The 19,976-nt window shown below is 41.9% G+C and overlaps 2 protein-coding genes across 5 annotated transcripts; one reads left to right on the top strand and one right to left on the bottom strand.

Moving 5' to 3' along the window:
* Window positions 1-125: 125 nt before the first annotated feature.
* ubxn11 (UBX domain protein 11) lies at window positions 126-6,434 on the top strand. Of its 2 annotated transcripts, XM_027005366.3 has the most exons (14): window positions 126-466; window positions 563-597; window positions 700-816; window positions 1,405-1,505; window positions 1,905-1,950; window positions 2,710-2,795; window positions 2,979-3,099; window positions 3,213-3,430; window positions 3,669-3,746; window positions 4,155-4,311; window positions 4,856-4,959; window positions 5,224-5,297; window positions 5,419-5,568; window positions 5,788-6,434. In XM_027005366.3, exons 1-14 carry the CDS (start codon window positions 399-401, stop codon window positions 5,939-5,941), a joined length of 1,509 nt encoding a protein of 502 aa, XP_026861167.2. In that variant the 5' UTR covers window positions 126-398; the 3' UTR covers window positions 5,942-6,434. The 2 variants fall into 2 exon arrangements, with proteins under 2 accessions (XP_026861167.2, XP_026861169.2); XM_027005368.3 differs by lacking the exon at window positions 700-816 and having other exon boundaries at window positions 131-466.
* Window positions 6,435-7,228: 794 nt separating this feature from the next.
* On the bottom strand, window positions 7,229-19,964 carry cep85 (centrosomal protein 85). Of its 3 annotated transcripts, none has more exons than XM_027005351.3 (14): window positions 19,798-19,964; window positions 18,983-19,033; window positions 18,763-18,882; window positions 15,757-16,484; window positions 14,454-14,587; window positions 14,056-14,173; window positions 12,818-13,003; window positions 12,254-12,406; window positions 11,609-11,763; window positions 10,807-10,924; window positions 10,648-10,698; window positions 10,278-10,385; window positions 9,689-9,932; window positions 7,229-9,046 (listed from the first exon to the last, which is right to left on the bottom strand). In XM_027005351.3, the coding sequence occupies exons 2-14, from the start codon at window positions 19,020-19,022 to the stop codon at window positions 8,886-8,888; spliced, it is 2,316 nt and encodes a 771-aa protein (XP_026861152.2). In that variant the 5' UTR covers window positions 19,023-19,033; window positions 19,798-19,964; the 3' UTR covers window positions 7,229-8,885. The 3 variants fall into 3 exon arrangements, with proteins under 3 accessions (XP_026861152.2, XP_026861151.2, XP_026861153.2); XM_027005350.3 differs by having other exon boundaries at window positions 7,229-9,049; window positions 19,798-19,961; XM_027005352.3 differs by lacking the exons at window positions 18,763-18,882; window positions 18,983-19,033; window positions 19,798-19,964 and adding an exon at window positions 17,443-17,681 and having other exon boundaries at window positions 7,229-9,049.
* Window positions 19,965-19,976: the final 12 nt, after the last annotated feature.

The following is a 19,976-nucleotide window of genomic DNA, read 5'->3' as shown; positions in this document are numbered from 1 at the left end:
ATAAATAGACCTTCGTTTAAATCAGTAATAAACTAATTTCGAACTAGAGGCTGAGTCCCTTTCAAGACAGTAGATTCATGGACACCATTTTCATATTTAAATTGGAATGGAAATCGCTGATAATCCTCAGCGAAATATAATCACAGACGCCCTCTGCTGCTGTTTTTACTGCAAACAAACACGGCACGTCGCCAGTGGCAACACTCAAACAAATACCATGTAAAGCAAAAGGACATTAACTTCAGGAACTTTATTACTAGAATTATTATTTGAAAATGGTATTATTATTCCTAATGTTCAAAATGTTTACGAAAATTTTGCAATCGTAAGAGAAGGTCCGTCTTTCGTTTTCTCACTGTTGTCGTTGTCATTTAATATAAACAAAACGAGCTCCTAAAATGAGTTCTCCCCTTTCTACGCTGAGGAAAACCAGACGGGCTCCCCTACCGTGTAGCGAAAGCGGACGGTAAGTTCTCTAAATAATCAGAGTAAAGCCCCTTCGTGTAATCACAATAAACCCTGCTTGAAATAATAGCGAAATCTTTTGACATCTCTATGACAGTGAAAGACGAGTCTATAAAGAAACAACTTGCGAAGGTAGGCCAAAAGCTATTTGCTTACTCTGTGTTACTGTTCATAAAAAGACAAGAACATATATAAAAGTCTGAAAGTGCAATATCTGTCTTATTGCACTTTTAGAATATGAGGCTTCATTGCTTAGGGAGTGTTTCCCTCAGAGTCAACCAACTTCTGAGGTCACAGACAGTGTCTCCATTGTCAAATCAAAGATTGCCCTGAAAAGGAATCCCAAAGATGGTAATTTTCAAAGACATTAACTTCCGAGTGTTTTGTATAAAACATTTTAAATGTTAAAAAAGCACAGCAGTCTTTCAACTTGTCTTTGGACTGCCTTTGGACTGTAACTGTCAGGAGTGTTTTCTGACAAATCTATTTTTTAACTTCCATATTTCTCATGTGTCCCAGTTAAGTAGTTTCTAATTTAGTAGCAACCCTAAAGAAGCAGGTTCCTTTCATGTCACACATTATTATCATACTTTCAGAGCTACAACCAGGAATTTTAGAATCAAATCAACATTTGCGCCACTGGCACAGAAACATAACTGAATTTTCTAAACTGTGGAAGAGCAGTAATCATTCCATATTCCTAGGTTCTGAATGCCAAAAAACAAAAAACAAAACCACAACAACCCCTCACCCATAAATAGATTTGAAAGACTCAAAGGTGTGTAAGCGGTGAATTATAAAACCTAATTTGCTTGGCAAATAAAGCAATTTGTTGTTACCCTAAAGAATCATCACACGCATACAATACACTGGCTTTTTCCAAAAAGTTCTGTATGATTTTGTGACTGCGACATTGAGTGTGCAAGCTTGGTGATGCAGGCTCTGCACCCAGCAATCTGGAGCTGATGTCAAGCATGATGCAGAAACTAGGGCAGCTGGAGAGGAAGTTGAAGGCCCAAGCCCTGAACATCGACAGCAAGGTACACGTGTAGCAGACCCCCTGTGACTCACAACTGCTCTGCCCTGACATCCAGAAGCCCAACTCAGACTCAGCTCACAGATCCTTGGCCACAGCCCCTACCGCAGAGCAAGGAAAAGCAGGCGTTTGCTTCCTGCCATGTTGAAATCCCCCAGCAGACCATGTAAAAGAATTTTCTTGTTGCATATAAGAAGATGAGCTAATAGAACCTTTCATATAGCATCCAGCTCAACCACGATCAACCAAAGAAGTAATGGTATGTAAGCATAATAAATAACAGTGATATAGACTCCCAAAGCAAATGCACCCGATCATTTTGTAATCTTTCGTGCTCTTCCATGAATTTACAAAGATTTATGTCATGATATTTTTATTTATTTATTTATATTTGTTTCAAAAGGCTAGAAGAATAGCAGTGCTGGAAGAGAAACTTAGGTTACTGCAAGGTAATAATATACCTTCACGTTGATATTGCACATAGCTATTGCTAGTATAATTACTTATTTATTATAAAGCTAACTTACTTAACACTTGGCGTTTTATTTCAATATTCAGGCACAAATACATAATACAGTACACACTCACATGTTCATGGATACATATTAATATACAATAACACTGACATCCTGTAATTAGACCAAAATATTTGCAGATAATTTACATAAAATGTAGATGTCAGACAGTTTCCTGGGTGATTTAGGACAAAGTGTTTAGGTTTTCCTACTTGGGGGATGAAAATCTAACAGATCAAGTTTCTGGACTTTGCACACTATTATAATCTACTAATATTAAGTCACTGATATAGACTACAGTTGATGCTATCCTCTTACAATTACATTTACATTAGTGGCATTTAGCAGATGCTCTCATCCATATGAACTTAAAAAAGTGTATTGTCATTTACTCATAGAATGTATCCTAGCCAGTACAGTAGGTTAGCATTCAAGATAAAATTGAACTAAAATACTGTTGAAATACAGGGATCAATGCTGATGCCTAGAAGTGCAAAATACATATGAGCTCTATCTCAGACAACAATAATATCAAACTATATTGTTTTTATTGCACTTATCTTTGCCTGAGATGGAGCTTATACGTGTTTTGCACTTTCAACAGTATTCTAGTTCCTCTTGAAGCTTTTTGCTTGAGCTTTCAACTCCAATCAAAAGATGTATGGAAAACATATTTTCCTTGTGTGGATGTAGAGAAAAAACAAGGAGAGAAGCAGGAAGAAGAAGAAGGACTAGCTAGAATGTGCCACAAGCTTCAAAACCAAGTCTGGGAAATGGAGGTGGGTCAGTATGGTGGAGCGCACAGGACGATGTCAGACACGCATCCATTCGTCAGCACTACCCCGTGCACTGCAGCATGCCTTGTGCTGTAATGCGTTTGTTCTTTTTTAAAATTTCTTTCAATAACAGCCTCCCTGAAAGGTGGTGGGGTCTGTTATATGGAGAGTTCTTGTTTTTTTCAGGAATTTCTGAATGACTATGGAATGATCTGGGTTGGAAGCGGCGAGCAGCATGACATAGAGGATGAAATGCAGCCAGGGCATGAGCGTCCTGACAGCTCAGGACACCTGCTGTGGCAGCCAGGTGTTATATTATAAAGTTCTGTTGGAGAAGGGAAAAAAACAGTAATTCTATATTTTTAAGCTGCACTTAGGTCAGAATGACTTCTAGAATCTTATCAGTTTGGCCCTTCACAGGGGCATCTGTGGTTGGGAGGATCTCCGTGAACTTTGACCAGGTTCTGAGGAACATCCAGGACCTGAACATCCTGGCTGGGGAGGGGGCCTCCTACGTGACCTCCATTCCCGGTGGAGCCAGACTGAGCCAGCGGTCCAGTGTACCTCTGTGGCTCTTCAAGAATGGCATCATGATGTTTGACGGGCCCTTCCGCCCCTACCAGGATCTCAGTGCTCAGGTGATAATAAAGCTCAGTGTTAAGTTTAGCTCATTACTCACTGTGGCACTGTGTCTGGCAGACCTGTATAGTTTTAACATTAACAGATTATTAAAAACTGTTAACTAAATATACAGTGAAATGTGGTAGGACAGTCATTTTAATAAGTTCTTGAATGTGGTTTAATGTGCTGTACTTGGGTTGGAAAAAGCTGTGTGTATTTAATCTGTCATTTCTCTCACTGTTTATGGTCTCCCAGCAATTCATGCAAGACTTGATGGATGGGTATTTTCCTTCAGAGCTTCAGAGAAGGTTTCCTGATGGTGTGGTCTTTCAGGTGTGTGTTTTTATGTCAATAAAGCATTACAATAGTGACTGTGATAAATGACTGTAGCCATGTATTTGCCCAATACTGGCCCTTTATTATGGAAAGGTTTCTAACTTACTGAGCAGTATAAGTCATTAAATATTCATTTAAATTATTGTTTTGACTGCTAAAGTTAGTATTATATTTTTAGTTTAAAAATACCAAAACAATTTATCAAAGGCAGCAGTGTTTACCCAATCTGACAGTTTACTGCTGCTTCCATCTAATTTCCATCAGCTTTACTGATGCTTGTTTTTCTCTGTATCAACATGTTAGGTATTAGTCAGATGATTCCTCTTAATGATGTGCCATAGTATCTGTCACAGTTTGTTTGTCCAAACTACACAGCACCTAGACTTCCTTTATCTCATCGTACAGATTCATGACAAACGGGGGGAGGAGTTCCCTGCAGTGCGACACGGGGCAGAGTTCCCTGGGCGGGGTCATGTCGTCAGAGGTTCAGATGAGCAGCTAGAGTTCCACAGAGAGGAGGCCTCCAACACCCTGCTGGACCTGAGCCACATACAGTTTCAAGGTAACCATCACCTTCCCCTCTCGCAGGGTGTAAAAGACATACATACAGCTAACGGATGAGTGATGGCGTTCCAGCAAGAACCGTTATCCAAACTAAGAAGAGCATTGTCATGTGCAGGTGTAACTTGATTGCTTGGGTGAAAAAAAAACAAAAAACATGTTATCAGTATTTGATATGATCATGTCAGCAAGGCACATTTGAACCCACAGTAATACTCTGAGGCCTTTATGACTACAGATCCTGAGTTTGGGTTGGGTGTAACTCTGGCTGGACATATTACAAAAAATACAAAAACATTGGATTTTCTGTTGATTCCCTGCTGTATTTGGTCCTGATAATAAGATGAATGTGAAGGCTTACAACTTTCCGCTGCCCGGCTCTGATCTTTAGGTACTCCTTAAGGTCCTAAGCAGCTATATCAAGTGTGTTATAGAAGAGCTAGAACAAAACTTTTCACAGATGTATATTTCCAGGAGGCTGATTTTACTCCTGAGTGTCTAGTATGTGTGCATGTTTCTAACTGCTGCTCTGTGTGATTTAAAAGGCAGAAAGCTGTCGATGGAACAGTTCCTTAAGAAGCTACCAAAGAGTGTGGTGAAAGCAGGCAAAGTGATCAATATTCGCTCCTCACTGAAAACCCATCTGGAGGTAATTGACTCTTAACATCAAGAAGGGTTGTGTGTGTGCAGAGTGGTAAATCTCTTCAACTCTGGTAACTGGAAAACTTCCAAAACCATCCAGAATCATTTGCTCTGAAAGGAGTGGTGTTCTCTTCACATGGAATTTTGTGTTTGTGTTGTATTTTAAAATGGAACATATTGCAATAAGTTGTTAACACATTCATAACAAATCTAAATAGAAAATGTAAATAACTAAAATTTTAAAACCCGTCTGTTTCTGCATTGACGGTAGGGTTATGCTGATGGTGCCAAGATCCATTCAGTGACTGTTGTAGAAACACCTGTGCTACAGGCTCTAAGAGAGAGGTATCCAAGTTTTGCTTTGCTAATCACCAATGAAAACATTGTAAACTTACAGCAGTGACCGTGACACTGGTTTAGGTGTCATAAGAGGAACAAGGCTAAGCAGCTTCTTGTTTCATTAAAGCCTGGAGTCCAGCAATGCAGGCCACTTAACATCCAAGACTGAGTTCACCACCTTGCGGGTGAAGTCTGAAGATGGAGAAAAGACCTTCATTCTGAAAATGCTCTTCTCTGAGACCATTGGACACCTACGGCAATACCTGGATGCCCACAGGTGGAGTGAGGCAGTCTTAAGTAGCAAAACTCAATTCCTGCAATGCAGAATTACCTCTGCTAAAAGCTCTAGTGTTAAAACACGAGTCACTTCTATGGTGTTCATGTGTGTTAAATAAACAGAGTAGGCATATTTTTGCTGTATATACATGGCATGTTTTGTTATGTGTCATGCAGCTCAATAGCACATAATGAATCTTCTTCTTATGCTTTGCCACAGAGGGCCAGGCTGTTCTTCTTATAACATCATAACTGCGTTCCCTCAGCATTGCTATAGTGATGACACCCAAACCCTCCTAGCCTGCGGTCTGACTTCAAATGCCACGCTACTACTGCGGCCCCACCAAGTGACATCACTGGCCACTACCACATAAACTAGAATCAACACCCTTTTTTAAAGATGCATGAGAGGTTTTGTTTGCTTTAAGGATTACATTAGTAATGCCATCTCCTTAATTTCAATTTTACTTGGCTGTGTTGGTAGTCCACACTTTTGTCTCCACACACTCTGTAAGCAGGGTGACCGGGGCTGTAAAAATGCACATTCATTCTGAATGTTCACATAAATAATTTCTCTGTTGATATACCAGGCAACAGAGTGTCTGCTTGGCCATGTGGCTTTGCCCAAAAAACTTTTAAGATGCTCAGCAGTATTGTGGGCTTGATCAATTCAGAATAGGCAGTGGAAGGCTGTTGGACATGAAATCATCCACCCACATATGCATTACGGCCCCAGCTTGAAAGGGACGATGCAAGATTTTAAATATATGTTTTAAGAGCATTTTAAATAAATGAAATCATCATGTTTATGTGGCTATGATTAGAAATGAGACTCCAAATAAAACAAAATGCATTGTGTACATTTAATGTTGAGTGTGCCAGCTGTTTGTACAATTTAGCTGTTTGCTGCTTCTTGGAATTGCTATACACTTCATTAGAAACAGTTTATGTATGTATTTATTTATTTACTTATTTAATATTATATATATATATATATATATATATATATATATATATATATATATATATATATATATATATATATACCTACACTGACTTGTCACTCTATACTATATTACAGGTGTATAACTACACACTATAGCCTTTCTGTTTCCACCTGACCATTCTTGGCTTCTGACCACTGCTGGCTAGATATTATTTGGGTGTTAGAGGATTCTCAACACTAGTGGCATGGTCTTGAGTGCATCGGGCACATCTGTGTTGTGTTACACTTGTCAAATGTCACTGCTGCGTTGAGAATAGTCCACTACCCAAAAATATCCAACTAATAAGGGTCTTGCACTGAGAAACAGGCCATCGATGCCAAGTGTCGGAGAACAAATTGTGCCTGGCAACAGACAGGCTTGTACACCCATAAAGCGTTTCCAATAAATAAACATCTCTAAGAAAGCGATGACGGGTGACATTATATCCCTTCATTTAGCTCTCAATAACACAGCATATTGTGTTCTCAAAGATCACTGGCCAAAGCACAGCAAGGGCTCTAATACCATCACCTTAAATGCAGACACAGGAGCCATATTCTTCTAGGATTACGGGGGGAAAATACAGTGTTAGCAAAAACAAGTAAAGTGAAACTTTATGAGCCTGGGAAAATGAATTAAAAATCTCACGCCTTGGTCCATGACAATCACAAAAGGTTCAAGAGAAAAAAGGCTTTATTTCTAAAAGGAATATAAACTCAAAAACATCATATATACATTTGTAGTGTTGCAGGGTTTGTAGGGTTGAGGGTATACTAGGCATACTTGGCTGGTTACATTAAAAGTAGAACCAGAACTGTACTAGAGTTTCTTATTATGTTAATTCAGAAATATTTCTCTTGAACCTGGCACTTGCTTGTAGCACTATTCTCCACAGTACTTCCCCTTCCAATTTATAGAAGGAACATCTTAATACTGCTGTGCTTTCAAATGAAAGGTGTGACATCATAGTACACAGAATATACGTATTTGTATTTACAAATTAATGAAAACTTTATTGGGGGGGGGGGACAGAACTTATTAATGGTGGTGTTCAAATGCACAGGTATGTAAAAGCCCTACTAGAAAGAGTGACTGTGATTATGTTACTAGTTTATACATTGTTTAGCAGTTGCGTACTTGTCTGGCATACTGAACCAAATCCATCCATCCTATTCACAGGGCAGGGCAAACTACCTATTGCCAGTATAAATGAATACCTTTCCTTGCTGATGTAAATGAATGCTAACAGGTATGACAGCCAAAACTGATCATAATTAGCTTTCACCCATTGTTAAGAACAGCAGTTGTAGGTTCACAGCTAGCATTCACTAGCATTCAAAAAAGTGTCAGCCATTTGGTGATAAACTGACCAATACTGAGACGCTCCAGAGCGTCCTTCATTGTGTCAAATGTAATATGACATTGTTTCTGATGCACTGAATTAAAAAAAAAAAAAAAGCTTACTGCCTTTCAACAGATCAACACTACAGCAGGAAGACTGCCTCCTCAGAGTCATGGGCACCGTTATCCTTTAAGTCCCTCTACTTTAGTTAGCTTGTTTGTGTAGCATCAAGAAATCAACATAAAAGGGCTTGAAACTTGAAATGCGTTAGATGGGATGGAATGTTTCGACAAAGATGGAAAGCTTTCAAAAACCAACCGCTATTCTCTCGCCTGTCAAGATGCCTCATAAATGACTTTATTGAAGCCACTCTAACTGCAATAACAGGTACACATATCATGTATATAATAATCTGTGGACTTTGGATTGTCAGTAAAGGCACAGCATGTTTCACTTAGCACAGGTGGGATAGGTGAGTCAGGTGAGAAGACATGTAGTGTTCATCCCATGCTCATGCTAATCTGAGGTGGCAGACATAAGACGTTATGTCTGACAAATGCAAAGCTACACATGCCGCCATCTTAAATAATGGCACGTTGGTCTCTGTCCTCATGTTTCCACAACTCCAAAAGAAAAGGGGGAGAAAAAAACCCAAAAAAAACCCTATTTGTCAGTTGATTATCAACCACATTATTCTTTCCCATCTACATGAGAATGACAGCATCACATAACACTGTTTCTACTAGGCAAAAAAATGTTTAAAATGGCCAGAGGATTTAGAAAAATAGCTTTATATATGTCCTTAGTATAAAAATAGGCCACTGTAGTGTCATTAGCATTAGTGTAGTTAGCCCTTTAGAACAGGAGAAGCAGGAGCGTGCTCTGTTCATTCCTGCCAGCGATTCTGGTATACAGCGTTTCCGAATGAAGGCACCTGAGTCTTGGCTGTGGGGCCATAGAACGTTTAGGTCCATCTGTAATGGTGCTGGGTCATTGGGTGGTGCAGTTGTCACCCATGTCCTGGGCGTAGCGGTTGGAGACGGTGGTCCGTAGTTCCTCTACATCATGGCGGAGCTGTAGTGCCTCCTGCAGTTTCCTCTGCAAAACTGCAGAACTGCACCAGTCCTCACACACCTCCGACACTGTAGGAGCTGCTGCAATGGAAAGACACACACACACACATTAATGCACAGACAAATATGTTGGCACATTCATGTAAATCAATTTAAGCCAGTTCAGAAGATTAAACATTACTTTCTATTTTATACCAGATTTTTTTTTTTTACTGTGAATTTCATGAATTAATCCTGTTAAGTGGATTCATGTCCTGAAATGACTTTGAACTGATAGAAAGTTCAACTCTGCACCCACATGCACCAGTTATGCTAAACCCAGTTACCATCCTCCAAAACAGCCAGTTACTGTGAATGTGTACACACACACACACACACACACACACACACACACACACACACACACGAGAAAAAAAAGAAGCAAAAAAAAATAAAATCGCAGATCATGGGCCAGAAAAGGAATTTAGCATTCAACTTTCTCACTGCCATGAAATTCATAGCAGCTAGTCAACCAAAGCACAGAATGTGATTTTAGCAGACAGCAGAACTGGACTGCACTGCCCGTCAGCACACACGTGAAGCCTGTTCTATTTAGAGAATATCTACCCAAAAACAAAAAAAACAAAAAACAAAAACACCCACCCTTCCAGGGCAGCTGTACTCCTTAAGAAAACAAGGTCTGTTGAGAGTACCCGTGTGTGTGTGTGTGTGTATACTCACAGCTGATCCCTAGCAAAAGAGAGAGGTTGGGGTCGTGGCCCTGTGCTCTCTGGGTCAGGACGCTGCAGAGCGAGCGCAGGTCTCTCAGGCAAGCTGCCATCTCCCTGTGGAGCTGCTGGGTGAGGCAGCCCACACTCGGCTGCAGCGTGGAGGCCATTTCCGAGCCCACCGGCCCCTCCACTGCCTGCAGACGCTCCCGCAGACTCACACTCTGCTCCATCAGGTCCTGGTTCTGTGTCGAGAGCTGAAACACAGACACGCACACACACACACATGCACGCAAAGCATGTGTATATGCAGGTGTGCTGAATGATAATCCAGCTGTATTACAACATAAAATTATGAGAATACAGCCACTGGATTTTACTAGTGGTAATAAATAATTACAATAAGATTATAAACTCTAAGAAAATAAGGAAGAAAATTAAATGGTCTTGTGTGTTGTTCAACACCGTGCTGTGTGTTCGAGTGAGTCCATGTTGTGTGCAATAGCAAGTTCTGTGCATGTTGCATGTAACACCAAGTTCTCTGTGTGTTGTGCATCATAGCAAGTCCTCTGTGCTGTGCACATGTGCACTGTGCTTCTTACCTCCTTCATCGCAGTGCGTAGCTGGTGCAGCTCCTGCTGTTTGGAGTCCAGCTCCTCTCTGAGAGCCTGGCTACTGCTCTCCTCCTCACCCAGGTGCTGCTGCACGCTCTGTAGGGAACACACATGTACACATGCACACCATTTAAACACAGGGATGTTTAACAAATGCATGTCAATTCAAAAACATACATGCACTTTCTTAAAAAAACTTAAATACAAATATTAAATACAATATTGCTAGAGTGGAAAAGACGACAGTGAACATTTTTTTCATTTTCTTTTTTTTTTAAAGTGCATGATCCCTACTACCCTTCATTCACAAGTAGCAGGGTTATGTCTGGTCATATTGAAGTATGCCTTTTATGCATACCCTGATCTGAGAGCCAAGATGTTCCATCATCCTTAATTGTTTCTCAATAACCTGAAAGAGCAACATATGTTTAGTCAGCGTCTATGCATCAAAAACTTAAACCAAACTCCAAAGTTGCTGTACTATTTGATAATGAGACACACTGTCTGGAAGCTTCACCTTTTTGAGCCTCTGTTGTTCACCCTTTAAAGCCGTGTTCTCCTCTCGGAGCTTCTCCGTGTCCAGAGAGGGTAACCGAGCGCCGTCTTCAAGCCCCTCCTGTACTCTCGTCTGGAGACTGACAATAGACATATTCATCAAATACTAAAACACTAGCTAAGAGAATTACTTCAGGTCTTATTTACTATAGCAGACTCTCAGTGGACCAACTGTGTACATAAATGCCATTACAGTTTGGTGGCACTGCCTTAAACACTTGGGACAGCCTTCCACTCACTATATGTTGCTGGAACTTTTGCACATTTCTTTGTGTAACATGTAATTTGTGCCTCAGTCGGTGTTGTCGCAGGGTTTTTATATTTGCATACAATTGTTTGTACAGATGCTCACGGTACCTTCCACTGCTTAAAAACTGCCTCGGAGTAGGAAGTAGACTTGTGGAGGTCCACAGTTTTTTTTTTCTTGTGTATTGACTGAGCTGTAAGATTTTCCCATGGTGTCAAGGGCAAACTGCTCTTGCTCTAAAGGTAGGCCCTTAAATATGCCAAAAGGTCCACTCCCAAATAACTTTTTATTATGACATATTGCAAATGTATTATGCATTCAAACACATTAAAAACACTTGTTAGCCTTTGATTAGTCTGCACTGCTCTGAGCAACATTATTTACATTTGTGAGAAAGCTCTAACAGCTTTTTTACAACTTTTTTACAATTTACTGGAGCGTTTATTTGTATATCCAAGCGATACTGTGCATCCCATGTATGTGTGTACGTAAACATACATATGCATATGTATTTTACCTGGTAACCGTGGTGAGCAGCTCCCTCTCCCTGCGTCTCTGCTCTTCTAGCTGGCTATCTTTGGCGCGAGTGGCTGACCGTGCCTCCTCCAGGCAAGCCTCCAGCTCTGCCACTGTGTGCTGCAGCTCCTCCACCTTCTGCTCCGCGGCCTCCAGCTGACACAAACAACCAAATGCAACACCGCGCTCAGACTCCAACAGGGGGTGCTCAGGGTGAGTCAAACACACACCACCTAGTGCACTATGGAATGTTAAAGGGTTAATGGCTACGACGATGCTTCCATGTTGCCCGAACATCTACACAAGGACACATACACACAGCCTGTAATGTACGGAGAAATAAGACACATTTGATGTGAATTCAGTTACCTTATTTAATCAGTCACCTTATTTAATCTTTTTGCATATCAAGCCTTATTGTCTAGATATTAGGCATGATACTTAGTAAATTCTATGAACAACTGAGCAAATACTAATATGTAATGCATGTAAATACAAGAGTGAGGAATGAGAGTCTAGACAGGCAGCTCTTGGCAGTGTAAAGGCTTAAACTGGTCATGTGTTTGTTTAGTTAACAAAAAACAGACGAAAACTGGCCGTGCGGAGTGAGGGCGGGCGGGGTGGTGGTGATCGCGGTGGGCGGCACCTGTTTCCTCTGACTCCGGTGGTCTTCCATGGTGGGCAGGTCGGCCAGGTAACGCTCCAGGGTCTCGATGCGCTGCTGCTTCTCACGGCTCTGCTCCGCCTCCTTCTGGCACTTCTTCTTCAGGTTACTGATGTGCTTGTCTCGGTTGCGGATCTTGGGACACAGGACACAGCACACTCAGGATGCACAGAGATGGCGTTCCCCGTTCAGAGCAGCAAAGGGGCACGAAGGAGCCATTTCTGCAGACGAGGCCATAATGATTTTAGCACTGCCGGGGTAAGTGCCAAAAGCACTAGCACCTCAAGGACCATCACAGAACAATAGAATAACTTTCAACACTTGGGAAGTTCCAAAAGGTGTGGTGATTATGTGGAGGAAGCCATAAAATGCAAGGCAAAGCACTTCGCGGATTGTTTTTAAATCCTTATGTAGAAATTTACTCCATTTAAGCATATGTGCTGTGCAGTACTGAAGCGGACCAGCTGTTCTTTGCTGTGCTGTACTGAAACATATGAGCCGAGCTGTACTGAAGCATATGGGCTATGCTGCTGTGACTATGCTCACCCTCTCCTCCTGTTTCTTCAGCTCCTCTGCATGCTTCTCCACACTCTCCTTGAGAGCATCGCTCAGACGCCGCGTCTCCGCCTCCACAGCTCCCAGACGCCGCTCCGCCTCCACCTTCTCCTGGGCGAAGGAGTCGCTACACTCTGCAAACTGGGTGCGCAGGAAGGCATTCTCCCGCTGTGCCTCCTGCCAAACACACCGTGCCCTTACTGCGTGCAGCACAGACACTCAATCTGCTCACCCACAGCAGTGGTGAAGTGCATTTTAGTTCAAGCCTAGACTAGGCTTGATTTTTTTTCCTCACTTCCAAATGATTCAGAGACAAAGAAGCAAAGAAAATTGTCTAGACTGCTTAATGAAAAATTTGCCATGTAGAGTAACCTACCAAAGTTAAATGATAGTGATCAGTCTTTAAAGGTCTACATTGTATTCTTTGCATAAAATATTACATAATGGTACATATATGAAAAAAAGGTACCCAAAGACAGCAGACATTGTTAAATTTAACACACAATTTTACTGTTTTTTCCCCCCAATTTAAAAGCATTCTTTACAAAAGCCATCTGAAAAAACACATTTGGTGTTGTTTTTCAAAAGGCACATTAGAGAGAGCAAATGGAGAACCTTCAAGAACAAATAAGACCAAAATGGAAATTTATGGCTTTGTTGCAAAGCAGGAGTGCTTCAATCTGTTATAGTGGCCAAGACAAGGGGCAGATCTCAATCTGATGTCAGGATTCAGATGTACAAAGCTAACTGAAACATTCTAAAAGACTTGCAGCTGCAAGTAGAGCTGAAAGTATTGATAAATATTAATTCACAAAAAAATCTTTATTAATATTCAAATTGTTGGGACATGCGTGTTGGTAAAATGGGGAAAAATCCTGTTTTTACTCCACATTGTAACAACATGTCAAAAAGGTTCAAGTGGGGTAAATACTTATGCAAGGCACTGTATATTAATTTTTTTTTAAATATGCAAAAATCTCAAAATCCATATGTGGGAAAACAGCCCTCATTGTCTCACCAATCAATGTCAAAAGGAATGTAGCTCATAGGAGTGGTTAGAGAGCTCTTAGACATTGATCATTTAACCCTATGGGTCCAACAATCAATCATGGTACCACTGTTCTCTCCCACCACTTCCTCCATAGAGAGTCTATTTATAACCTCTCCATCAAAAGCTTCTCCAAATGCCTGCCATAGCCTGTGAGTGTAGGTGTGCTCTGTTCACTGACCTGGAGCCTTAAGAGGCAGACATCAGTGAGGGGGGCTCCACGACCCATGAGGGCTCCGTGTATCTGTAGCTCACTCTCTCGCAGACGTTGCTCCATCTGACAGAGCTGCTGTTTCTGTCTACAACCGCACAGTTCAGCACATACAACATCAACAAGGAAAGACAAGAAGCACTGTCCCTTTGGACCAGATAGGCCGAGACGAATGTTATTAATAAAAGAAAAGTGTGACATCACAAATCTAAAATGTAGTTTTAATGCGAAAACCTATATCGCTGGCTGCATCACTGGTTGAGCAGCTTCAGCAACTAAAGAAACCACTGTTAAACCTTTCTGTCCAATGTCAAAAATGATTTCTAAGCACTGGAGACAGAAGAAGCTGAATCAGACTGGTGCAATACCTCTCAATGATGAGCTCCTTCTCCTTCAGGAGGCCTTCACTGGCTTTCACCGCCGCCTCCCACTGACTGCTCTCTGCCTGTAGTGGGGGCGGGTACAGGGAGGGGTGGTAATGCCCTCTCCCACCTGCCACCAGCTGCAAATAGAGGGCACAGTTAGGAATGCCAGTGGTGCTAATAAATTCTAATCTATCAGGGACTAGTTAATATTGATGAGTACTGAGCGTGTTCGTTTTCTTCTTGCACCATTAGTATTTCCGTGTACTGTATTAAAATTAGACATTTTACTTTTTTCAACATGTGAACACAGTTATTAGCTATGTAGTTTACCCTCTCATTTTTTTCACTGAAAAGAAAAGGTCATTTTCTGGGTGGTGATTTTCTCTTTGGCTACCTCAGTTGAAGATGCGATGGACACTGTGCAGTGAAGAACCCTTCAATATTTACAGAAGCACGTGGAAATGACAGGACAACAGTGGTGGTCCATGCATGTTTGAAGCTGAGTTAGATCCAGTATTAGAAGATATTTGTGTTTTTTCAATGACATTGTTAAACAGTCCAATTTTAAAAGGTATCACTGCAATTCACTGAAATCCACTGGATCCTTCCAGCCAATCTTTTGTCAGTGTGGCCCTGAATGTGTTTTGTTTATTTAAACAAATAGATTTGAGAGTGATCCAACAACTGGTATTCTTATTACTGGCACTGCCCTGTTAACCATGGTCCCATTAAAGGCCACTGTTTGGTTTATTTTTCTGGATATATTTTATTTTAAAGCTTTCTGAGTCCACTGGTCAGAAGTCCAGAAATTTTGACTGGCCAATTATGTTTGGTATGCAAGTTGAAACATGTGAAATAACCGTGGCAGCAGTGCAGGCTGTGCAGGTAGGAGTGTTTATTCCGGTGTGGTGGAATGTTTGCATCATGTGTCACCACTCGCCACAACAACGGAAATTTAACATTTTATAATTTCCTGCCTGGTAGGCCCAATAACAAGTCACATTTGTTTAGAACTTTAAGGAAAATTTGGTATTGCTTGCTTTGTTTCCTTTAAATAGTCCACTCCTACTTTTCATTAGTTGGGACTGACATTAAGTGACCTCTCTGAATGTGTGTATCAGTTTGAGTGAGTGAGTGAGAGAGAGAAGAGAGGAGAGTGAGTAAGAGCATGAGAGAGAAACTCCTGATACGTAGGCGAAGCAGCCTTGATAGTAGTGATCCCCTCACTTTCAACAGGATCCCCAATATAAATCACATGCCTCATTAAAGGACACATGTGGTGCATGTGTACGTTGTGAGCTCTCACCTGTATCTGCTCCAGCTGCAACCGGAGGTTCTCCACCTTCTGGTTGTGCTGCTGCCAGCTGGCCAGCTCACCACCCCGTCCCTGCAGAGGGGGATCACAGCTCCCTAGGACCAGCTGCTCCAGGCCCAACCCGGCCCTGGCAGAAGCCCCAGGCCCTGGGTGAACACCCCTTTTCCCATAGCAGTCCGAGGAGCATGAGAGCCCCACCCTGGCTTCAGGCAGCACCTTGTACATCTGTCCTAGGGTCGCAGTGTATGGATCAGTCCGGCATTCAGCCGCTTCCCCGAGGCCAGTCATGTGCAGCTGCATCCGGACATCCGGGCTGAAGCCTCCCAGCAGGGCAGACTGGTTCAACGTGGGCTCTACAGTGGGCATCTCGAACCGGTGCCCGTCATCCAACCGAGTCTGATCCGCACCGGGGAAGAGGGAGTGATCTAAGCCATTGACGAGACTGCGGTAGCGGCTGAGACAGTCCTGTTGGGCTGCGCCTCCTTCCACCACTGGCCCGCCTTGTGCCTCCAGGTTTGGAGAGGAAGCGGACTTGGATAGCGAGGATTTGGAACTGGAGGAGCTGGAGCGAGTGGAGTAAGCCTGCCCATCATCAGTGGCCCGCGCCTGGGGCTTGGTGACCGGGGTTCCTGCTGTGGAGGGCATGACATGGGCAGTGGGGATGGGGACCTGGCTGCGGATAGGCTGGAAGGATGGACTACTCCTGGAGCTGCACACCTCTTTCAGGAAGAGAGAAGTCATAATATAAGCACATTTAGAAGCCATACACATTTACCACATTGTAGGTGTTTGCCTAAAAACACCTCTTCATGGCTTTTTAACCATACAATCCCACACCTTAGAAGATTAAAGGAATAGCCAGCCAATAAGTGGATTCTCATTCATCACATGCATTGGTATTAAAGCCTAATTCTTCCATCAGCCAATACAGCATGGGATGGATCTAAAAATCTCCATTGTTTTCCTGCTCCAACAGGCCTGATCCACCCCATCAGTGAGTTGCCAAGCCCTCAAATAGCTGAGTCAGGAGAGCAGCCCACAGTCTGCAAGCTTCCAGCCCTCCCTGAGCCTGGCACCACTGTGCGGCATTAGCAGCCATGTCAGGCCAGATTTCATAGAGAAAAACAGAGACTGTATTCTGCAAGGTTTGTAAACCAGGAATACAGATAAATTCACAAACCCGGCTAAGACAGTGTTGCCAGCAATCAGCGGCAGGAGTAACTGTTAGGAGGGCCAACAGTATAACGTGAGAACTAAGGGAAAACCTTAATCAGGGAAAAGAAAGACTTCTCTTTATTAGAACTTTAGTGAGATTTGTATAGAATTTAAACATGGACCAAACTCATGAGACACCACTATGACATGCACAAAACACCACTTTGTCATTGTATTATAGCATATCTTGATAGCGATATGCCTTGCAATGATGCCCATAGCAAGCGTGTGTGCACTTGTGCGCACACACACTCAAAGATTTGTCACAGGACTCCTTTGCATACTGCAGACTTCTGCTCTATCGGTATCACAAAGGTCAGAATTGCAATAATGATTAACAAGCAATACATTGTGTATCTCTAGACACAACATTTTAAAAACAGCTGTTGAAGATTGGTAAATATCTGTGACGCCAAGCTTACAAAAGACATGGTGAAAGCACACATATTCCACACAACTCACCTTATATTCACCAGCACAAACAGAAACACCAATACACAGCATTTCCATGCCTTGCCCAGTGAGCTGCAGCACACATCACACTCATTCTAATTCTGTCCCACTGCATTTCAATGCTTTAGATTTTTCACCTGTGTCAAACCAACCCTATCCTTCAAAGCACAACTGTCAAGCCCAGACAAGGCAAGACTGTAATGTTAGAATAGAGTTAAGCTACTTTTCCCTAATGTTCTATTAGTGTGCACATGCAGAAAGGTTACATGTATTTATAGAGTAGTTTCATATTGCAGTGAGATGTGCCACCGCTGTCCTATTTAAACCCACTTCCTAGTACCTTGTTGTCATAAACATGTAACAAGGAGATGAATATGAAATTGGAAACTGCAGGGTTTTGCATGTTCTCCCTCAGGGTACTTTTTAAAGTAATCCCCTATTTCCAACACATGCTCAGGACATGTTTAAACAACGCTCTGAAGGAAGGTGGATGCTTACTTTAGACTCATTTTTGGTGCAAGTCAGTCTCATTGCATTTCTTACAAGAAGTACAGACTGGTAACTGCATTTGGGACACCTGGACACCCCTCATAAATGCAGTGGTAGTGTTTAACAAAGGTAAAGTAAAGTGAAGCTCGGGCTTGTAAGTCTGCACAGTATGCAAAACTTGTGGTGTCAGGAATCTTTATGAAAACATAGCATTAAGGGGTTAAATGATCATGACTGACCTCTTGCAAGACTTTTGCCTTAATAATATACATTTGTAAAAGTTCTTGCAAAATACAATAAATAACCAGAACTGTGTTGCCAGTACATACATTTAAAGAGACTGTTGCGCTGTATTAAGAACACAAACAATAAGTGTCTTGTGACAAACCGCAGAGGGCCTATTCAGCTCTACCTTGTGAACTATATTCTCATTCCAATGCAGTAGAACAGCTAATCCATCAGCCTTATGGGTCAGATTGGAAAAAGAAAAGCTCCAGCTGGGATATCTGGGCTTAGAATATAATACGCACTTCCAGCCCTCTCACTGAGCATGATGACATCATCTCTATATAAAACTACCATGAGCTACAGATGCCTAAAAACAGCCAACAGGATATTACTGTCTCCTCCAAACCAAGAGGCTACTCTGTCGTTTCCCTCCCTGAAACAGCCAGTGGAATAGTTGGGCTCAAGGGTGCAGCCCCAGCCAGAAACCAAAATCAGACCATGTCACTTTCAAAACACTGAACATCACAGGCACCAGACATCCATTCAAGGGATACATAACTAGGCATGGCAATGTGTTGACACTAGCCGTTGCAGGGTACAAATTCATCTCACCTTCGGTGCTGTCGGAGGCTGTAGCACCCAGGTCTGCGTCCACACTATCAACTCTGCTAAGCTGCCAGCCAAAACGGCTCTGGAACTTCTCTGAGACAGCTGGTGTCTGGAATTCCATGTCTGAATGTCCAAGTACACCATACAATGAACAACATTGTGCTGACGGTAAATGGTTAAGGTTGACTGACCAAGTTATTCCTGCACTGCTGTGAACATTTACCTGTTGGTCTGGAGCTTTGATATCTTGATGATGTTGTCATTCCAGACTCACCTGCACATGGAAAGGGCAGGGTAATGATTCAAAAGTTAGACTAGAAGACACTGGCAGACATGAGGACAGCTATTTGGACTGGGTCATAATGTGGTGCGCAATGTCACACATGACATCATGCCTAAACACACATCTTAATGAAAACTCAAATGCCAAATTTTTAGTGGAGAGATGTGGTGCAACTATGCTAGTTTAGGACAAACAAGTAATGGCAGACAAAGGGGAATATCTTCAGCAAATGCTGACACTGCAAGGTCAATCAAATGGGTCAGTTTAGCTACAGATGCCCAGATCTAACACTTACTCAAAGTAGCACTGGTACATACTAGCTAAACTTTAAACAAATCTTGAGACAGTTAAATGCAGACAACGTTAGCTCTAGCTATTTAGCTAGGTTAGCTACTATGTCAGACCTGCATTTGTCATAAAGATAGATCGCCTATTGACTGCTTTAATCTGAACGACCAAGTTAGCTAGCGTTAGGTTTTAAACATATTAACCTAACTAGAGTGTCACATTGTTCATATATGGTTTAATTATGCATATTTAACAAGCTCCCCAGCTAATTACACATGAAAATAGATTGATATTGGGGGTAATACTTTCAACACAACCTTAGCTAACTTAACTAGCTGGGTTAGCTAGTTAGCTAGCTAGCTAAACTAGGCTAGTTACGTGGGTAAGATAGCAAACTGGAAAGCATGCAACTCTAATCATTACAAGAATTGCGTGTTACTAACAAAAACATAGGCAAAATAACATACCTGGACATCACAAGATAAAAGGTTGTTCGCTAACTATATAAATTAAATAACAATCTAACAACTTGGCACTACTTGCGGCGTTTGTTCTAAAATTGCCAACAACTGCCGTTATTTGTTATTGAAAACAAAGTGGACTTTTCCAACGAATACGCTGTTCTTCGCCTTGGTTGTGTTAACGT

The sequence above is a fragment of the Electrophorus electricus genome, chromosome 1, assembly GCF_041902795.1.
Source record: "Electrophorus electricus isolate QZ-2024a chromosome 1, ASM4190279v1, whole genome shotgun sequence".
Lineage (NCBI taxonomy): Eukaryota > Metazoa > Chordata > Actinopteri > Gymnotiformes > Gymnotidae > Electrophorus > Electrophorus electricus.
The sequence above is the reverse complement of the archived record's forward strand: the minus strand, read 5'-3'. Positions and strand labels throughout refer to the sequence as shown.